Below are 22,156 nucleotides of genomic sequence, written 5' to 3' on the forward strand. Positions count from 1 at the left end.
TCTCCAGATCTGGAAGAAATTGAAGTTCAGAAGGGTTAAGTAACTAAGGAAAAAAAAAATCCTTAACATTATATAAGCAGTCAGCAACAGAGCTAGAGTTGGAAACCAGACCTTCCCGCCTCCAAAGTCCCTCTCTGCCATGTGTGCTGCCTCCCAGAGTGAAAGAGAGCCTTCTTCATTGGCCATGCCAGGCTAGGCTCGGGGGAGCCTGGATAGCCACGGTAGAGGCAAGAGAAGTCCTTGAAATCCATAGATGCTATTCTCTTTACAAACACGTCATGATCTTGTTGTTTTGTTGTGTTTTTTGGTTTCCCATTTCAAGGTAGTCATTTATTAACTGACCAGATTACAAAAATAATCATGGTAGGTACCTTAGTTCATCCTTCTAATAAGCTTATTGATCTGGTCTTCCTTGTTGCCAGCATCTCCACCTTCTACAGAATGGGTGGTTTTTTCTTCATTCCCCCACATGGAGAAGATAAATTGAAGGGCCATTAAAAGTTCTTTGCTTCTTTGAAATGTCTTCCAACAGTATAGATCTTGTGAATCAGATCCTCCACGCGGATGATGCCATATTTACCTAGAGATCGGACAATCAATGTGTTATCTGTCAGGGCAATTCGCTTCTTGTTGATCTTGCTGTAATCATGCTTGTAGATCAGTTCATTCACCGACTTCACGTTTGGGTATCCCCATGCTATATACGGTTCCACAATCCTTAGCATGTTAACTGAAGCCTTGTTGAGCTTAACAAAGGTGCCATAGAGGATCTGGTGAAGGCTAAGAAGCTGCAACACCTTTCGAACCTTTGGGTTTACGCCACTGATAACTCTGATCCTGATGACAAATGCCAACATGGGTTCTGCAGGCACATATAAGTTGGCACCTTTTCTTACCATCCTTGCTGTTCGAATCTCAGTTCTGTACGTCTGCCTGTATTCCTTGTACTAATGCTTAGCTTTTTCATATGTAAGCTTCCTCCTTGCCTTTCAAAGCATCTTTTGGGCAAACTTTTTTCTCACATGCTTGATCTTCAACTCTGTGAAATTCCTTCACTTTTCTTAAGGGTTTCTGGCACAGCAGGAACCTTCTTTTTCTTCTCTTCTGTATCCTCCATGGTTCCAGCCAGACCAAACAGGTTATGATCTAAAAGACTATTAGAAGTTTCTTTATTTGAGAAGTCCTAAGTTATATTACACTAGCTATTATTCATGCTGCTTGTCAGTGGCAGGAAGAATTGTCCTGCTTTTCAACATGGTAAATATCTGTGTTTGCAGCAATGAGAATTCTTGACCTGGGAGTTCATAAGATAGATGCCTGTGCAAGGCAGTATAGAAAGTGTGCTAAAAGAGGGAGGGACACAAAGCCATTCACACTCAGAAGAGAATGAGTCATAGCTGGTGACAGTGCAGTGACATTTTTAGTAGTTTTCTGTGGTGGTGGTAGTGGTGGTAGGGACGGCTTTCAAGATGAGCCTCAAAGAAGGAATAGCATTTTGCAAAAGTAGAAGTGGCAGGAAAGAGAGCAGCTTCAGAGAGCATCACAGGTGCATGAAACTGAAGGTTGGCTCTCTGGCGTGAGAAGAATTAGGGAAAATTAAATTTTTCATGTCTTTTAAGGCCTTTGTTTATGTCATAGGAAGGCAGGTCAGAGAGTCCAAGGAGGAGATAAATACAGTATTAGTCAAGAAAAATATTTCTAGGTATCTTTTCAAGGTATCCACTTGCAGGGAAAATCAGCAGCCAAGTGCTGGCAGTTCTTTTGTGTGTACCTTCAAATTCTAGATTGTGATCTCCAAATAGAGAATCCATCACCACATGTGGCTATTGAGCTCTTGAAATGTGATATTCCTTTTTTTCAAAGATCCACACACACACACACACCACACACACAGCATGCAAGTGTGTAAGCCCAGGGGGGGAAATGGGGGTAGGAGAGGGAGGGAGAGAATCTCAAGCAGACTCTGCACTGAGTGGGGAACTGGATGCGGGGCTTGATCTCAGGACCCTGAGATCATGACTTGGGCTGAAATTAAAAGTTGGATGCTTAACTGACTGAGTCATCCAGGGCCCCAAAATGTGGTATTCCTAATTAAGATATGTTGTCAATGGAAAACACCTGTTGGATTTTAAAGATGTAGTATGAAAGTAAAATATTTTAATTTTTATATTACATGTTGAAATTGAGCATATTAGATTAAATAAAATGTTAAAAATAATTTTACCTCTTTTTACCATTTTAATGTGGCTACTAGAACTTTTAAAATGATGCATGTGGCTCTCCTACATGGCTTGCATTCTATCTCTATCAGGTGGTGCTATGCTAGAGGTACTTGTCATATTTTTAAAATTCTTTCATCCATTCTAGGGTTCCTTGAGACCTAGATGTCAATAAATGAATCTGGTCATTCAGATATGAAAGAAAACTAGGTTTTGTCCATGGTTGGGCTGTGTACGTCGTTCTCTGGGCTTCTGATTTTTTTCATCAGCATTGTGAGGACATTGGATCAGATATTCTCCACCCTTTTAATTTTAATTTTTAAAACTCTGTGGCTCTAGCTTGGAGCCAATGCTCAGAGTTCAACTATTATTAACCTTTTCTGTATTCTCTTGAAATGTCTCCACTATTCTCTTTACCAAATATCAAAAAAAGTCAGGATTATTTCCTTTTTCTGTGGTCCTTTTGTAAATTCTGGAGTGCAAAGACTTGAGAGAAGAGAGTTCTGATAAAGAAACCTCCTCCCCTTTGCCTTCTCTGCCTAGCGGCCCCATCCACACTGATCCCAGTATGCAATCCTGGGCAAAGTGACCCCAGCAGCATCTAAAACAATACAAGTATCAGAGATTTTGAGGAGGTCTCCTTTCTTTGGTTCATGACTGTCAGGTCTACTTTCAAATACCCCAAGCGTTCTTTAATCGCTGATTAGGGCTGCTAAAAATGAAGAATTGAAGTGTTTTCCCTTTTAAGAAAGCGGTGGGCAGACCAACAAGGAGATACAGTGCTTGGTGACTTGGTAACCTTTGGGTTACAGGTAAGGAAAAGGAGGTGACCCTAGGAGCAGACAGGTAGTGAAACATTTACTTCCAAATAAGAGTCTTTGATATTCAAAGTGAGATAGATTTTCGTCAACTAGCAGCAAGTCAAATAAAACCCGCCCCTCTCCCCACAGATAGATAACATTGCATTGGAACATCTGTGTCTGGGTGGAAGCTTGTTGCTATATTGAAATCCCCTCTCTTGATACCAATCACAATGTAGTATTTTGCCATTAAATTTATTTTTCTTTAGGAATAAGTCTTTATACTGTAAAGTAAAAGTAACATTATGGAAAGGAGGGGTTATATAAAAACAAAGTTTTACTGGTTTGAAAAACAAGGGTACTGGAGAAAGGGAAAATATTGCTTTGCCTGTGGAGTCGATTTTATTGCAAGTGTCTGAACTGAAGTTATTCTTAATAAAATCTTGACTTTTTTCTCAGGGTGTGGATGAAAAAAATATATCTGCAGGGGTATTTTTGGTAGCCAGTAGTTCTTGGCTTTTGATGTGAGGTTTGTAGGAATCCCAAGACGATAAGGTGCTAATTGGTTCAGATTGAAAACTCAGATAATTGGACTGATTGTGAACATAGAAATGGTAATAATATCTAATGTTTACAGAGCAAGGGGTATGATTATTTTATTTACTATGCAAACATTTGTCTCTTGAGTGGACAGAAGATTAAAGCACTCATCAACTTACATACCTATGATTAGGGCATATTTTATTAAATATATAAAATGTGAAATACATAATCATCTTGGTCCATGAAATGCCAATGATGTGCATTTTAAAAAAGGACAACTCAAGTTTTATGAAATATTGCCTGGAAAACAGCTTTAGATTAAAACAGTGATGAGTTCTCTCTTTGTTCCTTTCTCTCCATGTGCTGCCCCAGAATACCATGTATTTTAGTTTCTCTAATTAAAATTAGTATAAAAAAGCTTAAAAATATGCCATCCTATGCCATTCCTCAATAGAAGGAAGTTGGAAATCACTAATATGCAGTTTTGTTAATGTGCTGGTACCTGAAGACAAGAGACACTCCAGCTGGTTTGTAAAAATTATATATGGGGGGCAGCCCCTGTGGCGCAGCAGTTTAGCGCCGCCTGCAGCCCAGGGCGTGATCCTGGAGACCCTGGATCCAGTCCCACGTCAGGCTCTCTGTATGATGCCTGCTTCTCCCTCTGCCTGTGTCTCTGCCTCTCTCTCTCTCTGTCTCTATGAATAAAAATAAAAAAAAATCTTAAAAAAATAATTGTATGTGGGCATATGAATGATTGATATACTGCTCAGGTTTTGAAAGCTCAAATAGTTACCCTTTGTCCAGTGTTAAGTATAATAATAAGGTTTATTTATTACCATGTGTGTAAAATCAGAAAGCTCACCATAGATTATAACTTCAAATTATTTTCTATCATCTATTTGTGTAATGAGGCATAACACTTATTTAATAATTTATGCATTTAATCATTTGTTCAGTAATTGTTTATTGATAGCTTGTGGTATATGAGGACGATAAGGGGCTGTAGCAGTAGGCAAGATAGAAAAGGTACTAAGCTTGATAGATAAGTCAGACCATGAACAAACTCCCCAAAAAACCTGCCAATGACAGCAGTCAGTGATTGGAAAGGCACACATTGGGATGAGAGATCCTGTGTGCTGTGGAGGGCTGGTGGGTGTGCCTTAGGTAGAAGATAGCCAGTGAAGTCTTCCTATGGAAGCAATAGTCAAGGTGAGATCTGAAAGATGAGCCAGGCTTTCAAAGTGAAAACAGGTTCACATAGTCAATGGTGTGTAGTGTACTCAGAATTGAGGTAGTTTTGCTCTGTGTGATGCCACTGGTATGGAAAGGTGACATTCTGAATTGACACAGGAACCAGCCACTTAGGAAAGGGTTAGTGCACAGCTGTGCAGCATACTGTCAGGTCAGGTGTTGAACCCTAACTGGTTGGGTGATTGGGAGACCAGCTGGGAGTATCACTCAAAAGGGGTCGTGGCCACAGTGATTTACCCACTATGGTCCAGAAGTATTTCCTGTTTAAACAGGCAGTATGGCATCTATAATGGTTGAACATCAGGCATGCTGGTGTGCAATTTTATGAATTTTATGATTTAAGGAATTCTGATTAACCGATTGCCATTATACATCATAAAAAAAATTCTGCCCACTTCATAGTTTAGTAGAGAAAAGGAAAGTTAAGTTCCTATTTTCATGGCCGGCAGTCTTGAATTTAAAGCCTGGGGTCCCATTTTTGAGGAGGTGGCATTGTCATATTGGATGTATTCTTCCCAAGAAGGTAGCAGACCTAACTTCATGTCTTCTTCTTTTTTTTTTTTTAGACGGCATCACTGTCCACATCTCCCTACCAAGATTTATGATAAAATAGAGAAACCATGTCTTCTCTCCGAATATACCGAGAACTACCCTCTCTATCACTCTTACCTGCCCAGAGAATCCTTCAAGCCCAAGCTGGAGTACCAGAAAGGGTCCATCCCCATGGAAGGCCTGACCACATCAAGGTGAGTGCAAGTAGAATAAATATAAGAATATATTGAATAAATATATGCATATGTATATATACATGTCCAGCGCTAATGTATAAACAATATTAATATAGTATACAGGATTAGTGCATCAATGTACAGTGTCAATGTATGGTGTCAAAGCCTTTTAAAAAAAAACATTTTATTCATCAGAGACCCAGAGATATAGATGGGCAGAGGGAGAAGCAGACTCCTTGTGGGCAGCCTGATGTAGGACTCGATCCTGGAATTCTGGGATCACAACCTGAGCCAAAGGCAGATGCTCAACCACTGAGCCACTCAGATGCCCCTGGTACCAAAGCCTTTAATGTCAATATACTGTACCTCAGAAAGGAAATCATGCATTTGTTAGCCTGCTCAGTTTTTCCCAACCTCTTCTTACAGAGAAAAAAATGGTTACTTAATAGTCTAGGGGTGAAGAAGGCTAAAATGATCTACATAGCAAAGAGTTGGAGGTTAAGTATAAAGGGATGAAATGGTGACTGGGCTGCTGCTGAAAAGGGAGTTTTGGACTTTGACACCTAAGGTCCAGGTCAGCTTGGGTAGCATAGTGATGGTGGTAGGGGTGAATGGAAACTTGATGATAAAGAGGGAGCTGTTTGGAAATTATGCTGCAGACTTTGAATTGAGATCCCCTTGAATGTTACCCAAGAATGAACAAAGACTAGAGTTGACCTTTAAACAATATGGTTTTGAACTGCATGGGTCCATTTACATGTGGATTTTTTTTGAATAAATATGGTACAGTACTGTAAATATGTTTTCTCTTATGATTTGCTTCATAACATTTTTAGCTTATTTTTTGTAAGCCTACAGTATATAACACACATCACATATAATATATGTTAATTGATTGTTATTGGTAAAGCTTCTGGTCAATAGTAGACTATTAGCAGTTTGTCTTGGGGAGTCAAAGTTATATGTGATTTTTGCCTGCCTAGGAGGTTAGCATCCCTAACCTCTGCATTGTTCAAGGGTCAATGGTATTTCCTTTTAAATGCTCTTGATATGCAAACTCAGATTTCTTTAGAGATTTTAGTTTAGAGACTGAACTACCTGGCTTAGTGTAATGGGGTTGCAGAGGTATCCATCTTTAGAGGGTGGGGGAAACTAATCAATTTCGGGTCTGCCCTACATGTTGCAAGACTAGCAGAATCTGCCACTGACAACTTGGTTAGTGACCTCTGGGTGGTGACCTGTGATTGGTGACTCGGTGGAGTGGAAACATCTTTGAGGCAGTTGAACGGTGTGCGGGATTGTATACTTAGTCCTCAGATGAGACCTGAGAAGGATGCCTTCTCTGCCTCCGCATTCCTCATCCCTACAGGGCTGGATTTCTGGGAGATGGAGATCTTAGAGTATGTAAATTGCTGCAGCACAGCCCTGCACAGCCTTACAGGACTCAAGACCTGGTAAATTTTCTTCCTATTGCTCCCCCTTGGCTCATAATTTTGTGCTTTCCTAGTAAAGGTCCCAGATGATTCAGGTGAAGCAGACCAGCTCTAATTCATTCTGCCTCCAGGGTTTCCCCATGATGGGCTTGGATATGTCCTCTTTTGAGATTGTAGGTTGAGGGCATGAAGTATTCCTACAAAAAAGCTGCTATGTTCTAGATCCAAAGGAATTCCATGTATGAGTTATGAAGCAGAAAGACCGATGAAGAGACAAATGAAACCAAAGGATTCCTGATTGTGGTGGGAAGTGGTGGACAGGGACAGCTTGAGGCTGGGGGGTAGTCAAGGGCCTTGTCTGATGCATGACTTGAATCAGATCACTTTTATGCTAGATATCTTACATGATTTGGTTTAAACACATTGTTTCCGAGTATTAAAAACATATTTTATGTAACCTGTTTTCAACCTATAGCTTATAAAATAATATGAGTTTGGGCTTCATTTTACCAAGAAAACAGCACTCTTAGATCCTAAGGTCTGAAGACAACAGGGAGAGACTCCTACCATTCCCAAGCATTGCTTTTCCTTGTAGGATACCATGGTCATTGTTGATGAAGAGTCCACAGCATATGTATAAGAGACATATAATGGGTAGAAAAAGATGAGAGTAGCATTGAGGAATGGCTAGCAAATATCATATTTCAGCCTCTAGGTGCTGGTCTTCTCCTCTCTTCAATTTGCAGGAAATTGAGAGCCACACATGAAATGTGAAGTACAGGACAGCTTCAGATGTCATATTAAGGGTATGTTCTCTGTTCCAGAAATGCAGAGAAGGATGCTTTGAGGGTTAGATGCTGAAGGTTGCTCTTTATTTGTTGCCCACAAGCTTAGGAGTTTGAGGACAAATCCTCTCTGCAGCAGAAGCCCTGCACCGTCACCTAGCTCTGAGGTCCCCAGATGGAGCCCCACATGCCTGCCTGCCTGCCTTCTGATGGTGCTTTGTGAAAACAAAAACTTCCCCTCTGACCTGTCCTCAGTTACCCTTGCCTCATGTCACTTAAAGCCATAAACCTATCACCCAGAAGTTCCCTCTGTCCCTGCCAGAGCCAGGGTAACAATATCATTCATGTCAAAATATGGCCAGAGTGGAGGACTGCAGACACAAAAAGAATTTCCATAAGGGCCTTAAAAGAAAATGCATAGCAGGATCAAGATTGCCCATGGGAAGGAAGATGAGCAGAAATGCTTCTCTCTTCTCCTTTATGTTCTTCCCCAGAGAGAGAACCCAGGGGGAAAATGAACAGAGGGCATCTCTTCCCTCACCCGTACCTCAGGTTCATCATAGCTCAGCCCTATGCCTGCCATTGCAGGCACTAGTTGTCATAGACTGAGAACAAAACTATGTCCCTCTCAGGATTCATTTTTAAAAAAAAGTTCTAGTGAGGTTTTATTGAGATAAATAACAAATACACGATTTTACCAACCATGTTTTTTTGAACTATATACATTTAGCAGGGACTCTGGCTGGTATACTTGCATATACAGCAGAACTACTCTATATAAGAAACGTAGAGAAGTCCTCATCTGAGTGCTCCATCAGAGGCTTCTGGGGGACGGTATGGGTCAGCCCTGTGTTTGCACACGGCCCTGCAGTGCCCGTGAAGTGACTGCATGGATTGTCACTTCTCTGCCCTTAGAACCCTCATTACCTGAATATCCCACCCACTTCTATATGTAAAGGGACCCAACTTCGTTTCTGAAATTGGACATGGGGCTGCCACCTGGCGAATGAAAGTCATGTGGCTCAGGGCTTGGCTGGGTCTGGTGATTAAGCTCAGACACAAATAACACCTGGTTTCTGGAAAGGTTATCATCCCAGCGTGAGGCATGGATACAGCTGCACACAACTCTTACTGACTGTAAATCTTAGGGATTTACAGCAGGTGCCATGAGGGGAATGCTTGTGATTTTCAGCCCTTCTTCGTATGAAGCAGTTTCTTGCAGCCCTTGTCGATTCTCTTCCATAGGATCTGCCTTTAGTTGGGATAGATGGGAGATCAATTTATGAATCAGAGGTTTGCACCTCAAGCCTCATTTCCCCTTAGGCATGTCACCATGTAAAACACTTGGGCCCCATTCTGGGACATTATTTTGTTAGCTAAGGAAGATCCCTAAAGATGGCGGAATGGATAACCTGAGAGGAAAGAGGTAAGTCTTCAAGATGATGTTACATCTTTTTTTCTAAGGGGAGTGGGACCATGTGGAGAGTGAACAGGAGGCATTGGAAGCAAGATGGAATGGGGTTCTGATTTGATAGGTTTGACTCAAAGGCAAAGGGCAGCAAGTTGGCAGCATAGATTTTTCATTTATTGACAAAACTTGTAGTTAAACTGTATGGAATTGGGGGGCAGAAGGAAGAGCTAAAAGGGAAAAGGTACTTGGAATCCTCTCAAATGCCAGGAATAAAGCAGGAAAGTTAGTAGTGGGTCTACATCTTTCCCTACTCATGAATTTTACACATTTTCTGTTTAAATACATACTTCTCTACCCAGAGCTACACCCCTGGGGGATATGTCTATTCCCCTCCTGTAGATTTGGTCCAAGAATCATGAAAAAAATGCAGAAAGAAATCTCAGCACTAGACTTGCCTGGGCAATTTCAGAGTCTTTGATATTGTGTATCTTTGATTAAATTTGGAAACATTTTGACCATTATTTCTTCAAATACTTTTTCTGTCTCTGAGACTGTTCATTTCTTTCTGGCAGTCCCTTTTCCTGTTTTTCAAATTGGATATTTTTTATTCATCTGTCTTCAAGCTCATAGAGTCTTTCCTCCAACTCCATTCTGATATCAAGCCCGCCCAGTGACTATCTTATTTCAGATATTGTATTTTTCAGTTTTAAAAGTTATATTTAGTTATTTTAGACAGTTTCTATTTCTCTTATGAATTTCCTACATTTTAATTGATTATGACCTTATTTTGCTTTTTATAATTTAGCATAGTTAGAATGGCTGCTTTAAAATCTTTGTTTGCTAATTGTAACATCTGGGTCTGCTTGAAGTTGATCTCTTTAGGATTATTATTATTATTATTTATTTATTTTTATTGAGACTGGATCACATTTTCCTGTATGTAAGTCAGTGATTTTAGATTGATCCTGTACATTGTTGAAGTTATGTTGTAACGACTCTGGATTTTTTTTTTTACATTCCTCCAAAGACTTTATTAATATTACGATTTTTTTTAAGGCAGATAGGTGGTAATTTGATTTGATTCAAGATGCAAACTTGTGTCATAGGTGGCAGCTCCAATCTCAGTTCAGGTTTGTTTGTTTATTTATTTATTTATTTATTTATCTCTTAATCTCTCTCTCTCTCTCTCTCTCTTTTTCTTTTCTTTTAAGAGAGGACATGAGCAGGGAGAGGAGAGGGAGAGAGAGAATCTTAAGTAGGTATTGAGCCCAACCCGGCACCTGATCTCACAACTCTGAGATCATGACCTGAGCTGAACTCAAGAGTCAGACGCTTAACTGACTGAGCCACCCAGATACCCCATAATTTCAGTTCTTTATCTTTAGCATGATTGCTTGAAGTCACCTCACACATATAAGGTCAGTGGGAGACCTGGGCCCAGTTTATGTACAGAAGCTAGAGCTTCTTGTCTTGGATTTTTTCCTTTCCAGGATTTCTTCCTTATTTTCCAGCACCTGTGGTTGCCTCAAACTTGGTCCTATGGTTCTTCAGTCAAACATGAGAGGTATTCTGTTCACATTATGGCTGCTTGGATTGGCACAGACTGGAGCCTGCCGCCAGACTAGAAGCTTTTGGAAAAACAATGATCCCACCACAAAATGGAAATTTACACAGAGGCTCATGCAGTACCATTCCCTTCTTCTACTTGTTGGCTTTCCTCCAGAATATGCCTATCTTGGTTGCTCTTTAGTGCTCACAGGTAGTTGTTCTTCATATTTTTGTGCAGAGCCAAAGTGAAGTGGTGACAGATGTTAGTATCAGCTCTAGTGGGCATAGAGTTGATGAGAGAGTAGAGCAGGAGATAGATACTGTAGTATTTGATTCCGGAGGCAAGTCCTTAGAATCCTGTCTGTCACAGCACAGACAAGGAGGGCTCAGTGTCCTGATCAGGATCAGGAGCATGAATTAAGCCCTGTGAATCAGCCTTGGGATCTTTCTCAGTGTGCTGGGCTGGGATCCCAGCCTGCCTGTGATGACATAATGGTTTTCTTAGAGGGTGCCTTGTAACCTTGGGAAATGTTGGAATTATGTGTGGAAGACATGAAATCAAATCAACTGACAAAAAAACCAAGTTCTGCAATGGAGATTGAGAGAGGAGAAATAATGAGGAGGAGAATCTCAGAAATTAAGATGAGTCAGAGGATGGTTGTTTTAGGACAGTTCAGAAAGATAATGGCCTGAAGAGCAGTAGACTGGATTTGGAAGCCCAGTGGGAATTGGGGGTCCTGGGCTAGAGTGAAGGGTTAGTAGAACCACATTTGATGGGGGGAGTGGGAGGTGAGGAAGGCAAGTCTGTGTGTAGACAACCCTGTGTGGGAGAGAGAGGAGTGGGCTCCAGTGAGGGTTGTGTCACTTTGTCACTTTATTTTTTTCCTTTAAAATTGGGAAAGACTGAAGAATGTTTAACTACTGAGAAAAAGGAACCAGGGCAGCCCAGGTGGCCCAGCAGTTTAGTGCCACCTTCAGCCCAGGGGGCCTGATCCTGGAGACCTGGGATCCAGTCCCACGTTGGGCTCCCTGCATGGAGCCTGTCTCTCCCTCTGCCTGTGTCTCTGCCTCGCTCTCTCTCTCTCTCTCTGTCTCATGACTAAATCAAATCTTTAAAAAAAAAAAAAAAGGAACCAGTAGGAGGAAAAGGCTAATACATAGACTAGTATACAGACAGGTCCCTGAGAAAGAGGGAGAGAATTTAGGATAAGGGTGAAGACAATGGCATTGGGCAAGAGGAGCAGCTCTTTTTATTTTATTTTTTATTTTTTTAGATTTTATTAATTTATTCATGGAGAGACACACACACACACACACACAGAGGCAGAGACATAGCAGAGGGAGAAGCAAGCTCCCTGTGGGGAGCCCAATGCAGGACTTGATCGCAGGACCCTGGGATCATGCCTTGAGCCAAAGGCAGACACTCAACCACTGCGCCGCCCAGACATCCCACAACTCTTTTTAAAATGGATTTCATTTAATTGATTGATTAATTGGACACACTAACAAGTACTGAACTTTTTGGGGATAAACATTAATAGGTTAAAAAAAAGTATTACCTGGCCTCTTTATCACAGTGAAAATCTGCATTTCCCACTTCCAGTCTCAGGACCCTAGTTGGCCGTTACGTTATTTCATTTGTTAGACTCTGGTCGAACATCTTCCTTCAGCTTCGCCTAACTCTTGGAAGTTAAGTTGTTATGACTTTCCCAGCAGGGCCACTTTAACCTTTGCTTAATTTGAAGTTTAACTCTTGGCCTTCCAGACTAGTATAACTTTTATGGCTATGCATCTATAAGAGACTTAACATCTTTGACCAATTTTTTTTCTTGGTTCATAGTCGCAAGGGGTACAGGGACTAGGTAGGGAATGTAACACAGGGAGACAAGGGAGTGTCCTTAAAAAAAAGCTACTAAATTTGAGCAATTTCTGGGAAGAATAAAATACTTTTCTCTTACATGACCTTAAAGGCTGTAAGATTATGTGAGATTGGGGACATGCAGTTATGTTGTGGTTAATGGTCGATTTCAGTGAATGTTCTCAGCATAAAAACATAATGAGGAAACATATATTCTGATCAAATTCACTCTTAAGCCACAGTAAATACTTTGGGTGGGGTATAAATGAATTACACTTTTATTTTTTAAAGAGATTTTATTTATTTACTTGACAGAGAGGGAGAAGACAAGCAGGGGGAGTGGCAGGCAGAAGAAGAGGGAGAAGCAAGCTCCCCACTCAGCAGGGACCCTTGATTCCAGGGCCCTGGGATCATGACCTGAGCCAAAGGCAGACACTTAACTGACTGAGCCACCCAGGTGCCCCATGAATTACACTTTAAATTTAAAACTTTACCACTCTAGAAATAGATCACCCCCCTACCCCAACCCCAACTCCCACAAAGGTCATTTGCTTAATTTGTTGATCAGTAAATACAACCATAAGTGTACTTTCACAAAGAAACTTGAATTTTGTACCAGAAAGGGAGATTTAGTTAACAGTTTCACTTTTTAAACACAGTGAGCAAGAGCAAGGGTTTTGCTTTATCAGTTCTTGTCTTTGAATAACCAACTTCAGGATAGCCCACGGGGCTGGTGAGTTTGGTTGGCATTTACTTACTCTTTTCCTATGGTGATGGCAGGAAATGCATTAAGCAGGCTTTTGTTGTCATTGAGCTTGTTGGGCCTTGTAGGAAGGTTCTTACATCCTCTCTGAGGGGGAATTAGATTCCCTTACTAGCAATAATGGCAGAAAAGGAGGTCTCTGTGCGAAGGGTCCCAAAGCATGGCAGGCCTGTGACTGGAAGGCACTACTGGCCGTTTTGGGGTTGGGAGTACTCTGTAGGGCAGCTTGGACATTCAACTCTGTTCTTCTTTGCTTGCCTTAGATATCTGTTGATACTCCTCGGAAATGAAGAGGGCTGAACCCTTGAGTTGCCATCAGTGAACACGGGTTTATATGGGGATGTGTGGTCCCAGGCTGTCTCCACCCCTTTTTGGAGTGAGGAGAGCTCACCTCTCCTTGGGAGCACACTTTCTGAGGAAGGCCACCTTGCAGCTCTGCAGCCTAGGGCTGTCAGTTCCTAGTTCTCTGCTGCAACTGGTTAAGCATTAAACAGATACCAGCATGAGGCACTTGTACACTCAAAAAGAGTAGAAATATGGAACTGACCCTTGGATTCTTGTTTAGCCTGTTCCCTCCATAAGCCCCAGTTTATACAGAGTCAGCTTCCAGATGTGTCAGGTCACTCAGCTTCCTCTTGCTATTTGCCAACTCGGGGCCCATGGGAAGGGAGCCCAGGCCGAAGACCCTATAACTGCTGCTGAGATATATTTTTAAATCTACTCAGAGGGAGTTACTGGGAGTTCAACTGAAGCATCTCCCATTTCCCCCTTAGAGCCCTAGAGAGACCAATTCTCCTGCTTCCTAACTCCCTCCTCCCATCCCACCAAGCACTTTGGGCCCTGGTTTGGGTTTATTCACAACCACGTGTATAATTCATGCAAGACAGGTTACAGTGGAGCGTGTTACCTTTGTTAGTCAAGCATGGCTCAGTAATGCTGCTCCAGATTTTGGCCGGGAAGTAGGTTTTATTGGTGTTTGGGCCTGATGTTTTCCTGTCCGGAAACCTCCCCCTTCTCTTGGCGAGGTTGTTTTGGCAAGCACCATCAGGGAAAATCTCCCTTCCACTTGTCCAGTTGGATGAATGGGTTCCAAGCAAAAACAGGCTGTTGTGTAAATCAGAAGCCCTTGAGGGGAAATGTTTGCTTAAAAGAGTTTGCTTTTGAACAGTCGGGAGTCAAGACTGCCTTGGGAGACAGTGCAAGCCCAAGCTGAGCCCTGGCTCTACCAGCATCGTTGCTGGTGATAGTGCAGTTAGTAGCTTGGAATTTCTGTAACTGTAGGATGTTCTGGGAAGGGAGTACTTCTTGTCTAGTTGAAGACCATCATGCTTTTTCTGATCTATTGTTTTCATATTCCCTGAAATAATGGGAGCACTGATACCAGAGAGCTGAGACGTGAAAGACTCTGTGTCTTCAGCTATTGTGCTGCCCTCTAGGTTTTCTCTAGGATCAAGTAGAGGAAGGCAATCATTATCCACAGGAGAAGCTATTGGGAGTGCAGAAGAGGAGGTGGTAGTACCTTAAAAATAAAAGTTAGCCCCCCAGTCAAGTGACTGGGGCGGGGGGAAGAAGGTGGAGAGAGCAGGCACAGACAAGAGGCCTTCTGAGTGGTTCAGTATGTTTGGAGTGGAGTGTAGGCTGGGACGGAGGTGGGAGATGAGGCTGGGGAGGAAGGCAGAGGCAGGTCCAGGAAAGCTTACATACCATGATAGAAAGTCTGGCTTTATCTGGGAGATGTTTTTCAGCTGGAGAGTAAGATGATTTCATTTTGTGATCTCACTTCAGAGAGTTTATTCTGGCTACGTTATATGGGGATTAATGTAGAAGTGGCGGGAAATGCAGCAGGAAGTCCAGGTAGTAAATTGTCACATGATTCAAGTGAGAAATGGTCAGGGTCTGGACCAAGGGGGAAAGACAAACCAATGAGATGGAGTGGGGGCTGCACTTGGTGAGTGATTATCTGGAGCAGCAACAGGACAGGTCCAGGGTGGCATCTAGGTGTCCGACTTGGGTGAGAGGGGAATGGTGGTACCCTTTGTGAAAGTGGGAAACAGAGGAGGAAGAGCAGTTAGGGGGATAGAGTAGAAGATGAATTCTCAGCAAACGTTCTGTAGAATTGGATTAAATGGAAACCCTTAAGAGCCTTCTCCTGGGTCAATGGTGTGTATTTATTTTCCTTTTAGGAGAGATTTTGGACCTCACAAAGTGTTACCTGTGAAGATCTACCAGCCTGACAAGTTCATCACAAGTGAAGAGAACATGGATCTGCTCACAACATATAAACAGGATTATAACCCCTACCCTGTCTGTAGAATGGGCTCCATCAAGCCTCGGGACAGTAAATATCCATGTGGTGACAAGATGGAGTGTCTGCCTACTTACAAAGGTGGGAGAGTGCTTGAGGGGCAGGTTGGGGAAGGATAGGCTGAGCCTGTGTGCAGGTCAGGAAATGGGTTTTACAGGCACACCCTCTGAGCACAGGGGTTGGGCAAACTGCATCCTGTGGGCCAAATCTGGTCTACAGCCTGTTTTTTAGAGCTGGAGAGCTAAGAATGGTTTTTAAATTTTCAAATGATTAAAAAAAAATCAGACTATTATTTTAGGAAATGTGAAAATTACATGAAATCCAAACTTCGGCATTCATAAGTACATTCTGTTGGAGCACAGCCACACTCATTTGTTTACACATTATCCATGGCTGCTTCTGTGCGATAGCAGTGAATCTGAGTGGTTGTGCTGGAGTCTCTATGGCCTTAGACATTTAATATCTGGGTCTTTTATAGAAAAGATGTGCCAACCCCTGCCTTAACTTGCTGTTGGAATTCTACATTGGGGAAGTGTTTCAAGTTTAAGTTAGGTTCCAATTCTGATTGAGTGACTGATTCATTCATCCATTTCAGAAATTATGGAAACATAATGTACATATAGGAAAACATACAGATCTTAATTTTACAGACCAGTGAATTTTGAGTGAACAAATTTCTTTAAATAGTGCCTAGATCAAGAAATACAACATTGATCCCATGTAGGATAGAAGGATTATGCTAATAGGCACCATGAATTAGTTTTACCTGTTTTGTACTTCATATTAATGCGGTCAATTCATTCTTTTAAAAAAAGATTTATTTATTTGGGGTGGGGGTGGGGAGAGAGAGAGAGAGAGAGAGGAGAGAGAGGATCTCAAGAGACTCCATGCTGTGTGAGGAGCCTGATGCAGGGCTCCATGAGATCATGACCTGAGTGGAAACCAAGAGTTGGATGCTTAACCCACTGAGCCACCAGGTGTTCCTAATTCGTTCTTTATTGAGCATCTGTTACATCACAGGCCTGGTATTAGGAGCTGTGAAGGAAGCATAATGGCCTGCCTTGACTTAATAGTCCTATAGGAGAGATGAGATATGGAGTGGTAGGTACAGTGAAAGCAGTGTGGCAGTCACTCTGTGGAGCACAAGCCACAGGCTGAGACCATGGGAATGGAGGCCAGTTTGTAATCCCCAACTCTTCTGCAATAGGATGCACGAGGGCACATGGTAGCCCTAGGAGTGTATGTTCAACTGCTCATGTAACATGTTTGTGGACTTCCAAATGACTGTGCTAATAGTTGCTTTTATTTTGTCAAGCCACACGTTTAGGCAAGTGGAGGTGGGGAGGCATGAGAGGATGTGGGCATCCTCCTGAAGCCCTCCTAGGGGCTCTAAATCCATCATTCCGAAGACACCACACATGGCCGAGCTTCTCTGCTTCTTCCAAGAACTTGGACTCTTGTCATTTTTCCACTGCATCTTTTTTTTTAAGTTTTTAAAAATTTTTATTTATTTATGATAGTCACAGAGAGAGAGAGAGGCAGAGACACAGGCAGAGGGAGAAGCAGGCTCCATGCACCGGGAGCCCGACGTGGGATTTGATCCCGGGTCTCCAGGATGGCGCCCTGGGCCAAAGGCAGGCGCCAAACCACTGCGCCACCCAGGGATCCCCCACTGCATCTTTCATATTGTTCTCTTCCATTCTTCCACTGTTACCTTCTGTCAAGCTGCATTTTGGACATTGTGATACCCTGAAATGTCTCCTCCTTTATGTACCCCAACATCCAGTGCTCCCAGTTTTCTCTCTTAACTATTCCCATCAAGACCGTTTTTGGTCTCATTGGGATCCCCTGTCCACTGGTGCCTCAGCCTCCATCTCCCCGTCAACCCCTCCTGTGTCTGTGCCTCATGTAGCCTATTCTCTGATATATCAGTGCAGCCCAGATTTTACTCCATCTCTCCTCTGTCCTTTTATTGCTTCCTGCCAGTGAAGCCCCAAACCTGCCTTCTCCAGGTCCACACCTGGCATATACCTGAGCAAGTCTCCAATCCTGTCTGCTTTTATCCATTTTCCACAGAAAGGAACCAAGGAGGTCTTTTAAAAATGGCAGTATGATCTGACCCCTTCTCTGCTTAAAATGCAAATAATTACTATGGTTCTTAGGATAAAATCCCCAATCTTTTCCACCTTCTCTGGTACCTCGCAGATTCTGGTATATCTTCCAGGTGCCCCTCTGCTCTGGCCACAGGACCTTCTCTCAGTTTCTTTTCTGCATTTCTTTTCTGTCTCCAGGCACATTGCACATGCTACTCCCTCTTTATAGAGACCTCTGCCCTTCCCCTGTCTAGCACTCATCCTTCAATGGACAGCAGAAATATCACACCATTTGAAGCCTTTCTAGATCTTATCCTTTATCAGACTATGTCATCCTTTTAGATGCTCTAAGAGTGCCTTGTACTCCTCTGTTTTGTAATCTATTTTGTAACTTTTTGTTGTTGTTTTGCTTAATGTTTGTCTCCTTGGCCAGGCTGTAATCTCTAGGGTGGCAGGGATCTGTCTTTTTCTTTGCTAGCTACCAGCAATAAGGCAGCTTTACAAAGGAGTCATTGCAACCAGGAGCATGATGGGGTGGCATTCTGGCCTCTACAGGACTTCTGCAACTCCTTTTCCATCCAGTGTTTAATGGGAGGCAAGGAAGGGAGTACTGTGGAACCTAAAAAATGGAGGAAGGAGGCACAAACTAGAATGAACCCTTACCTCTGACGGGAAAGGGAGCAGGGACTCTGGTAGGGTTTGTTCAGCTACAAACTCCCCTTTCCTTTACTTACTCCTTTGGGTCCCCTTGATTTTATGAATCATGGTGGAGTTTGAGCCTCTTCAGTACAAGTGCTTGCTCAGCTCATTTCCCCCTCTTACCTTGTTCTAGGTGAAGAGAGAGGTCTGGGAGTGAGAAATACTCTTTGTTTACTTTAGGGTTTGGCAAAGATGGAGTAGCCCAGTGCCATTATTTAAAGAAAACTCCTCTCTATTCCTCCTGACAAAATGCTTACCACTCAAACACACAGAATATAACCCAAAACAATAATTGGATATATTTTATGTTTTAATCTGTCTCCTATTCCTCCCCTTCTCTAAATAGTTACATCTCACATTGCTCCCTGCAAACCAGAGAGTAGTATTCTACTGCTAAAACTGAATCATAGTTAACTTTTCCCTACTGATAAAGTTAAAATTGAGAAAATTCGATTTTCTTTTCCATTAAAAAAAATTGACAGCTATTAACTGCTTACCTACTTATACAGAATTAATGAACAAATACTAGTTAGTATCAGCAGGACTGCTCAGAACCAGGCATACTCAGATGAGGGAGGAGGTTTGTTCTGGCTACGTATGCACTTGGGGTTGGAATTCATAGTTCTCCTCTGAAATTCAGATTTTAAAGCAAGTCAGTATTTACCCAAAGGAAATGCTTCTGTAGTTAGATTTGACCAATAGGCACCAGTTTGCTGTCTTGATAGTCTTTTAGAATAATACTTAAGGGATCCCATAGAATAATACTTATCATATTCAATTAATGTACATAGTTTATTTGTTGCATCTCTTCCCTATGATACGATGGCTTCCAAAAGTGGGCTGTGACTGCTCAACATCCCTATCATTTTGCACAGGTGAGAGCACAACAAAGGCAAGTTTAGTGAGGAATGATGAATAGTCTGGATGGTTGTTTACAAGGCTCCAGGTGACACAGTTTGGCATTAGATTTATACAAATACCCATCCAGTCTATTACTCTGGGTCTTGGCTAGTAGCAGGAGTGAAGCTCAGGGAAGACTCAGGACATTTACTCTGCTCTTGGGTTAGTCCTATAAAACCTCATGCATGTGTGAGGGGGCCTCACCCTTGCCTTATCACTTGGTGTATCACCTCTAAGGAAGTCTTTTCCATAGCAACCTTCATGGTTTTATGGACATACATTGATTCTCCTTCCAAAGGAGAAGAAACACCAAAGCCCAAGGTCATTAAATATGTGTATTTCAATGGGTGCCACCTATGTCTCTATGTTCCACTTACTGTAGTTCTACAGGAAAAATATGCAAACTTTTTTCTTCTCTTATGGCCAGCACCTTTACTGGAGTCCAGAAAACCACCATTAAATATGCTCCAGCAGCACAGCAGCATTTGGTTGTAATTTTGACATTTTCAAAACACAGTGCAATTGGAAAGATTGAAAGTGTAATTACTTGATGCTCAGCTTTAGGTTTAGCTAAGCTTTTTTTAAAGACACATTATTGAATGGAATCCCTTCTAAAGAGATTCTTGCCAATTACCCACATGACACCCTGGCCCTGAAGGGCTTTACTGATGGCTTTTCAGGCGTGTACATAGTTTGTCATGTGGAATTCTGAGGTTTTCAGGGTCCTATGGAGGTTTTTTTTGTAATACATGTTGGGTGGAGGAAGTTAGGAGGTTGGATAATTATGTGGTTTTGACTGTATTGTTGGGTATCAGAAATCACATGAGACAACTTCCAGCCTAGGAACCTGTTTTCTTAACACTTCATCCATCACAGAAGAGGGCCAGAAAAGCCCTGTCCTACCCACCCCCACACACCTTGAGGCAGTGTGTAGGCATCTACAGGTAGATGCCCCCATTTTAGTGAGGTCTGAAGTCTGAAAGGGAAACATGTGGTTTATATTCAGCAAGATGGTTCCCTCTAAGGCCCCCTAATGCTTTCAAGATGCTGATAGAGCCATTAATGGCTCTCAGAGAAAGATTAGATTTTCAATTAAAATGAGGCCAATTTAAAATAAATAGTTGGTAGTATTATTGGCCTAAAATAAACTTAAGAGTGTGCCTGGGGGTGGGGATGTGAGGACCTCTGGAGTGGTGGTGGAGTGAGGAGCTTAGTAAATCCTCTTCCTAAAAAGCAACAATAAAACCGGACAAAACAATAAAACCCAACCATTTTAGGGCTCTGGAAATCAACTAAAGGCACACAACATATTGAGAAGCATTTATTCAAGAAAAACTGCTAAACCATCATTATAAAAAGTGGGAGTTTGTGGTGTTTTATCCTAGGGCTGCTTCCATCATGCCACCTCCCAAGTTTGATCTGTGTGGTGGTTCTGCCTGGGAAGGCTGGGCTGTAAAAACTAATAGGTCTGCTGCGAGTTGGGAGTAGTGTACATACCCAGGGGTTTCAGTAAAACAATTGTGATCTCAGTAGCAAAAAACCAAAAAACAAAGAAACAAAAAAACCAGTGAAGACAACTTCTACAGCTAGTCTGGGGTTGTGGAATTAGTTGGGGAAAGCAGCAGACCAGCTAGAAATCTAACAAGGAAATCCAGAGAATGGGAAAGGCCTTGATAAGCTCATACATGTTCCTTGTGGTCTAGAAGACTGCATATGGGCCAGGCAGTATATAGGCTCAAGAGAGCTAAAAGACAGGGCCTAGTTATCTACTCATCTTCCCTGGCTGAAGCCATGCCTGGTGCAGGTACAGAGGAGACACGAGAAATCCCAGAAGAAACTAAAAGCCAAGGCAGAGCTGTAAACTGTTTGATCTTTCCCTGTGTTTCCTAACCCACACACAGATTCATTAGCAAAGGGTGAAAGCCTTTCTGGATTAAGGCGTTTAAACATAACTTTTGATAATCATTGGCTAATTACTAAACAGTGCTAACACAGGGTGACTTTCAGGAATCTTGGCTTAAAAACAATTAAAAAGAGAACCTAAGCAAAACATCAGTGGCCATACATGGTTGGGGAGACAAGACTCCATAGAATTAGTGCAGGCAAGTCACGAAACAGCAAAAACTGCTCCCAGTGGGGTTGGAACCCAGAGTTGCTATAGCATATTATCTGAGATGCTGAGTTTTTTTTTTTAAGATTTTATTTATTTATTCATGAGAGAGAGACACAGAGAGGCAGAGAGGTTGACATAGGGAGAAGCAGGCTCCTCACAGGGGGCCTGACGTGGGACTCGATCCTGGGACCAGGATCACGCCCTGAGCCAAAGGCAGAAGCTCAACCACGGAGTCACCCAGGTGTCCCTGTTGAGTTTTTTTAAAAATTTTTTTATTTTTAAAATATTTTATTTATTTATTCATGAGAGAGAGACACACAGGCAGAGGGAGAAGCAGGCTCCATGCAGGGAGCCCGATGTGGGACTCGATCCTGGGACTCCAGGATCCTGGGCCTAAGGCAGGCACCAAACCCCTGAGCCACCCAGGGATCCCCCCTGTTGAGGTTTTAACAAAAAATTATAAGGCATAAAAAGAAACAGGGAAATATAATCTATGAATAGGGTAAAAAAAGCAGTAATAAAAACTACCTCTGAAAAGGCCCAGATATTAGACCTAGCAGACAATATTTTAAAGTACTTATTATAAATAAAGAACAATAGGAAACCACGTTTATTTTTAATTCTCATTTTTTTTTTAGAGGGAGAGAGAGCATGTACACCTGTGTGAGACTGAGTGGAGATGGATGTTAAGGGATGGAGGCAGAGGG

The 22,156-nt window shown here is 42.2% G+C and overlaps 1 protein-coding gene and 1 pseudogene across 1 annotated transcript in view; one reads left to right on the forward strand and one right to left on the reverse strand.

The window, feature by feature from the left end:
• Positions 1 to 372: 372 nt before the first annotated feature.
• Positions 373 to 1,117, reverse strand: LOC129495234 (60S ribosomal protein L7-like; annotated as a pseudogene).
• Positions 1,118 to 5,499: 4,382 nt separating this feature from the next.
• Positions 5,500 to 22,156, forward strand: part of SAXO1 (stabilizer of axonemal microtubules 1) — a 28,996-nt gene continuing 12,339 nt past the window's right edge. Inside the window, exons 1-2 of the mRNA XM_055302824.1 lie at positions 5,500 to 5,559; positions 15,523 to 15,725. Coding sequence (XP_055158799.1) covers positions 5,537 to 5,559; positions 15,523 to 15,725 — 226 coding nt within the window. The 5' untranslated portion in view covers positions 5,500 to 5,536. The remainder of the gene's footprint in view (positions 5,560 to 15,522; positions 15,726 to 22,156) is intronic.

The sequence above is a fragment of the Nyctereutes procyonoides genome, unplaced genomic scaffold (genome assembly GCF_905146905.1).
Source record: "Nyctereutes procyonoides isolate TBG_1078 unplaced genomic scaffold, NYPRO_anot_genome, whole genome shotgun sequence".
Taxonomy (NCBI): Eukaryota; Metazoa; Chordata; class Mammalia; order Carnivora; family Canidae; genus Nyctereutes; species Nyctereutes procyonoides.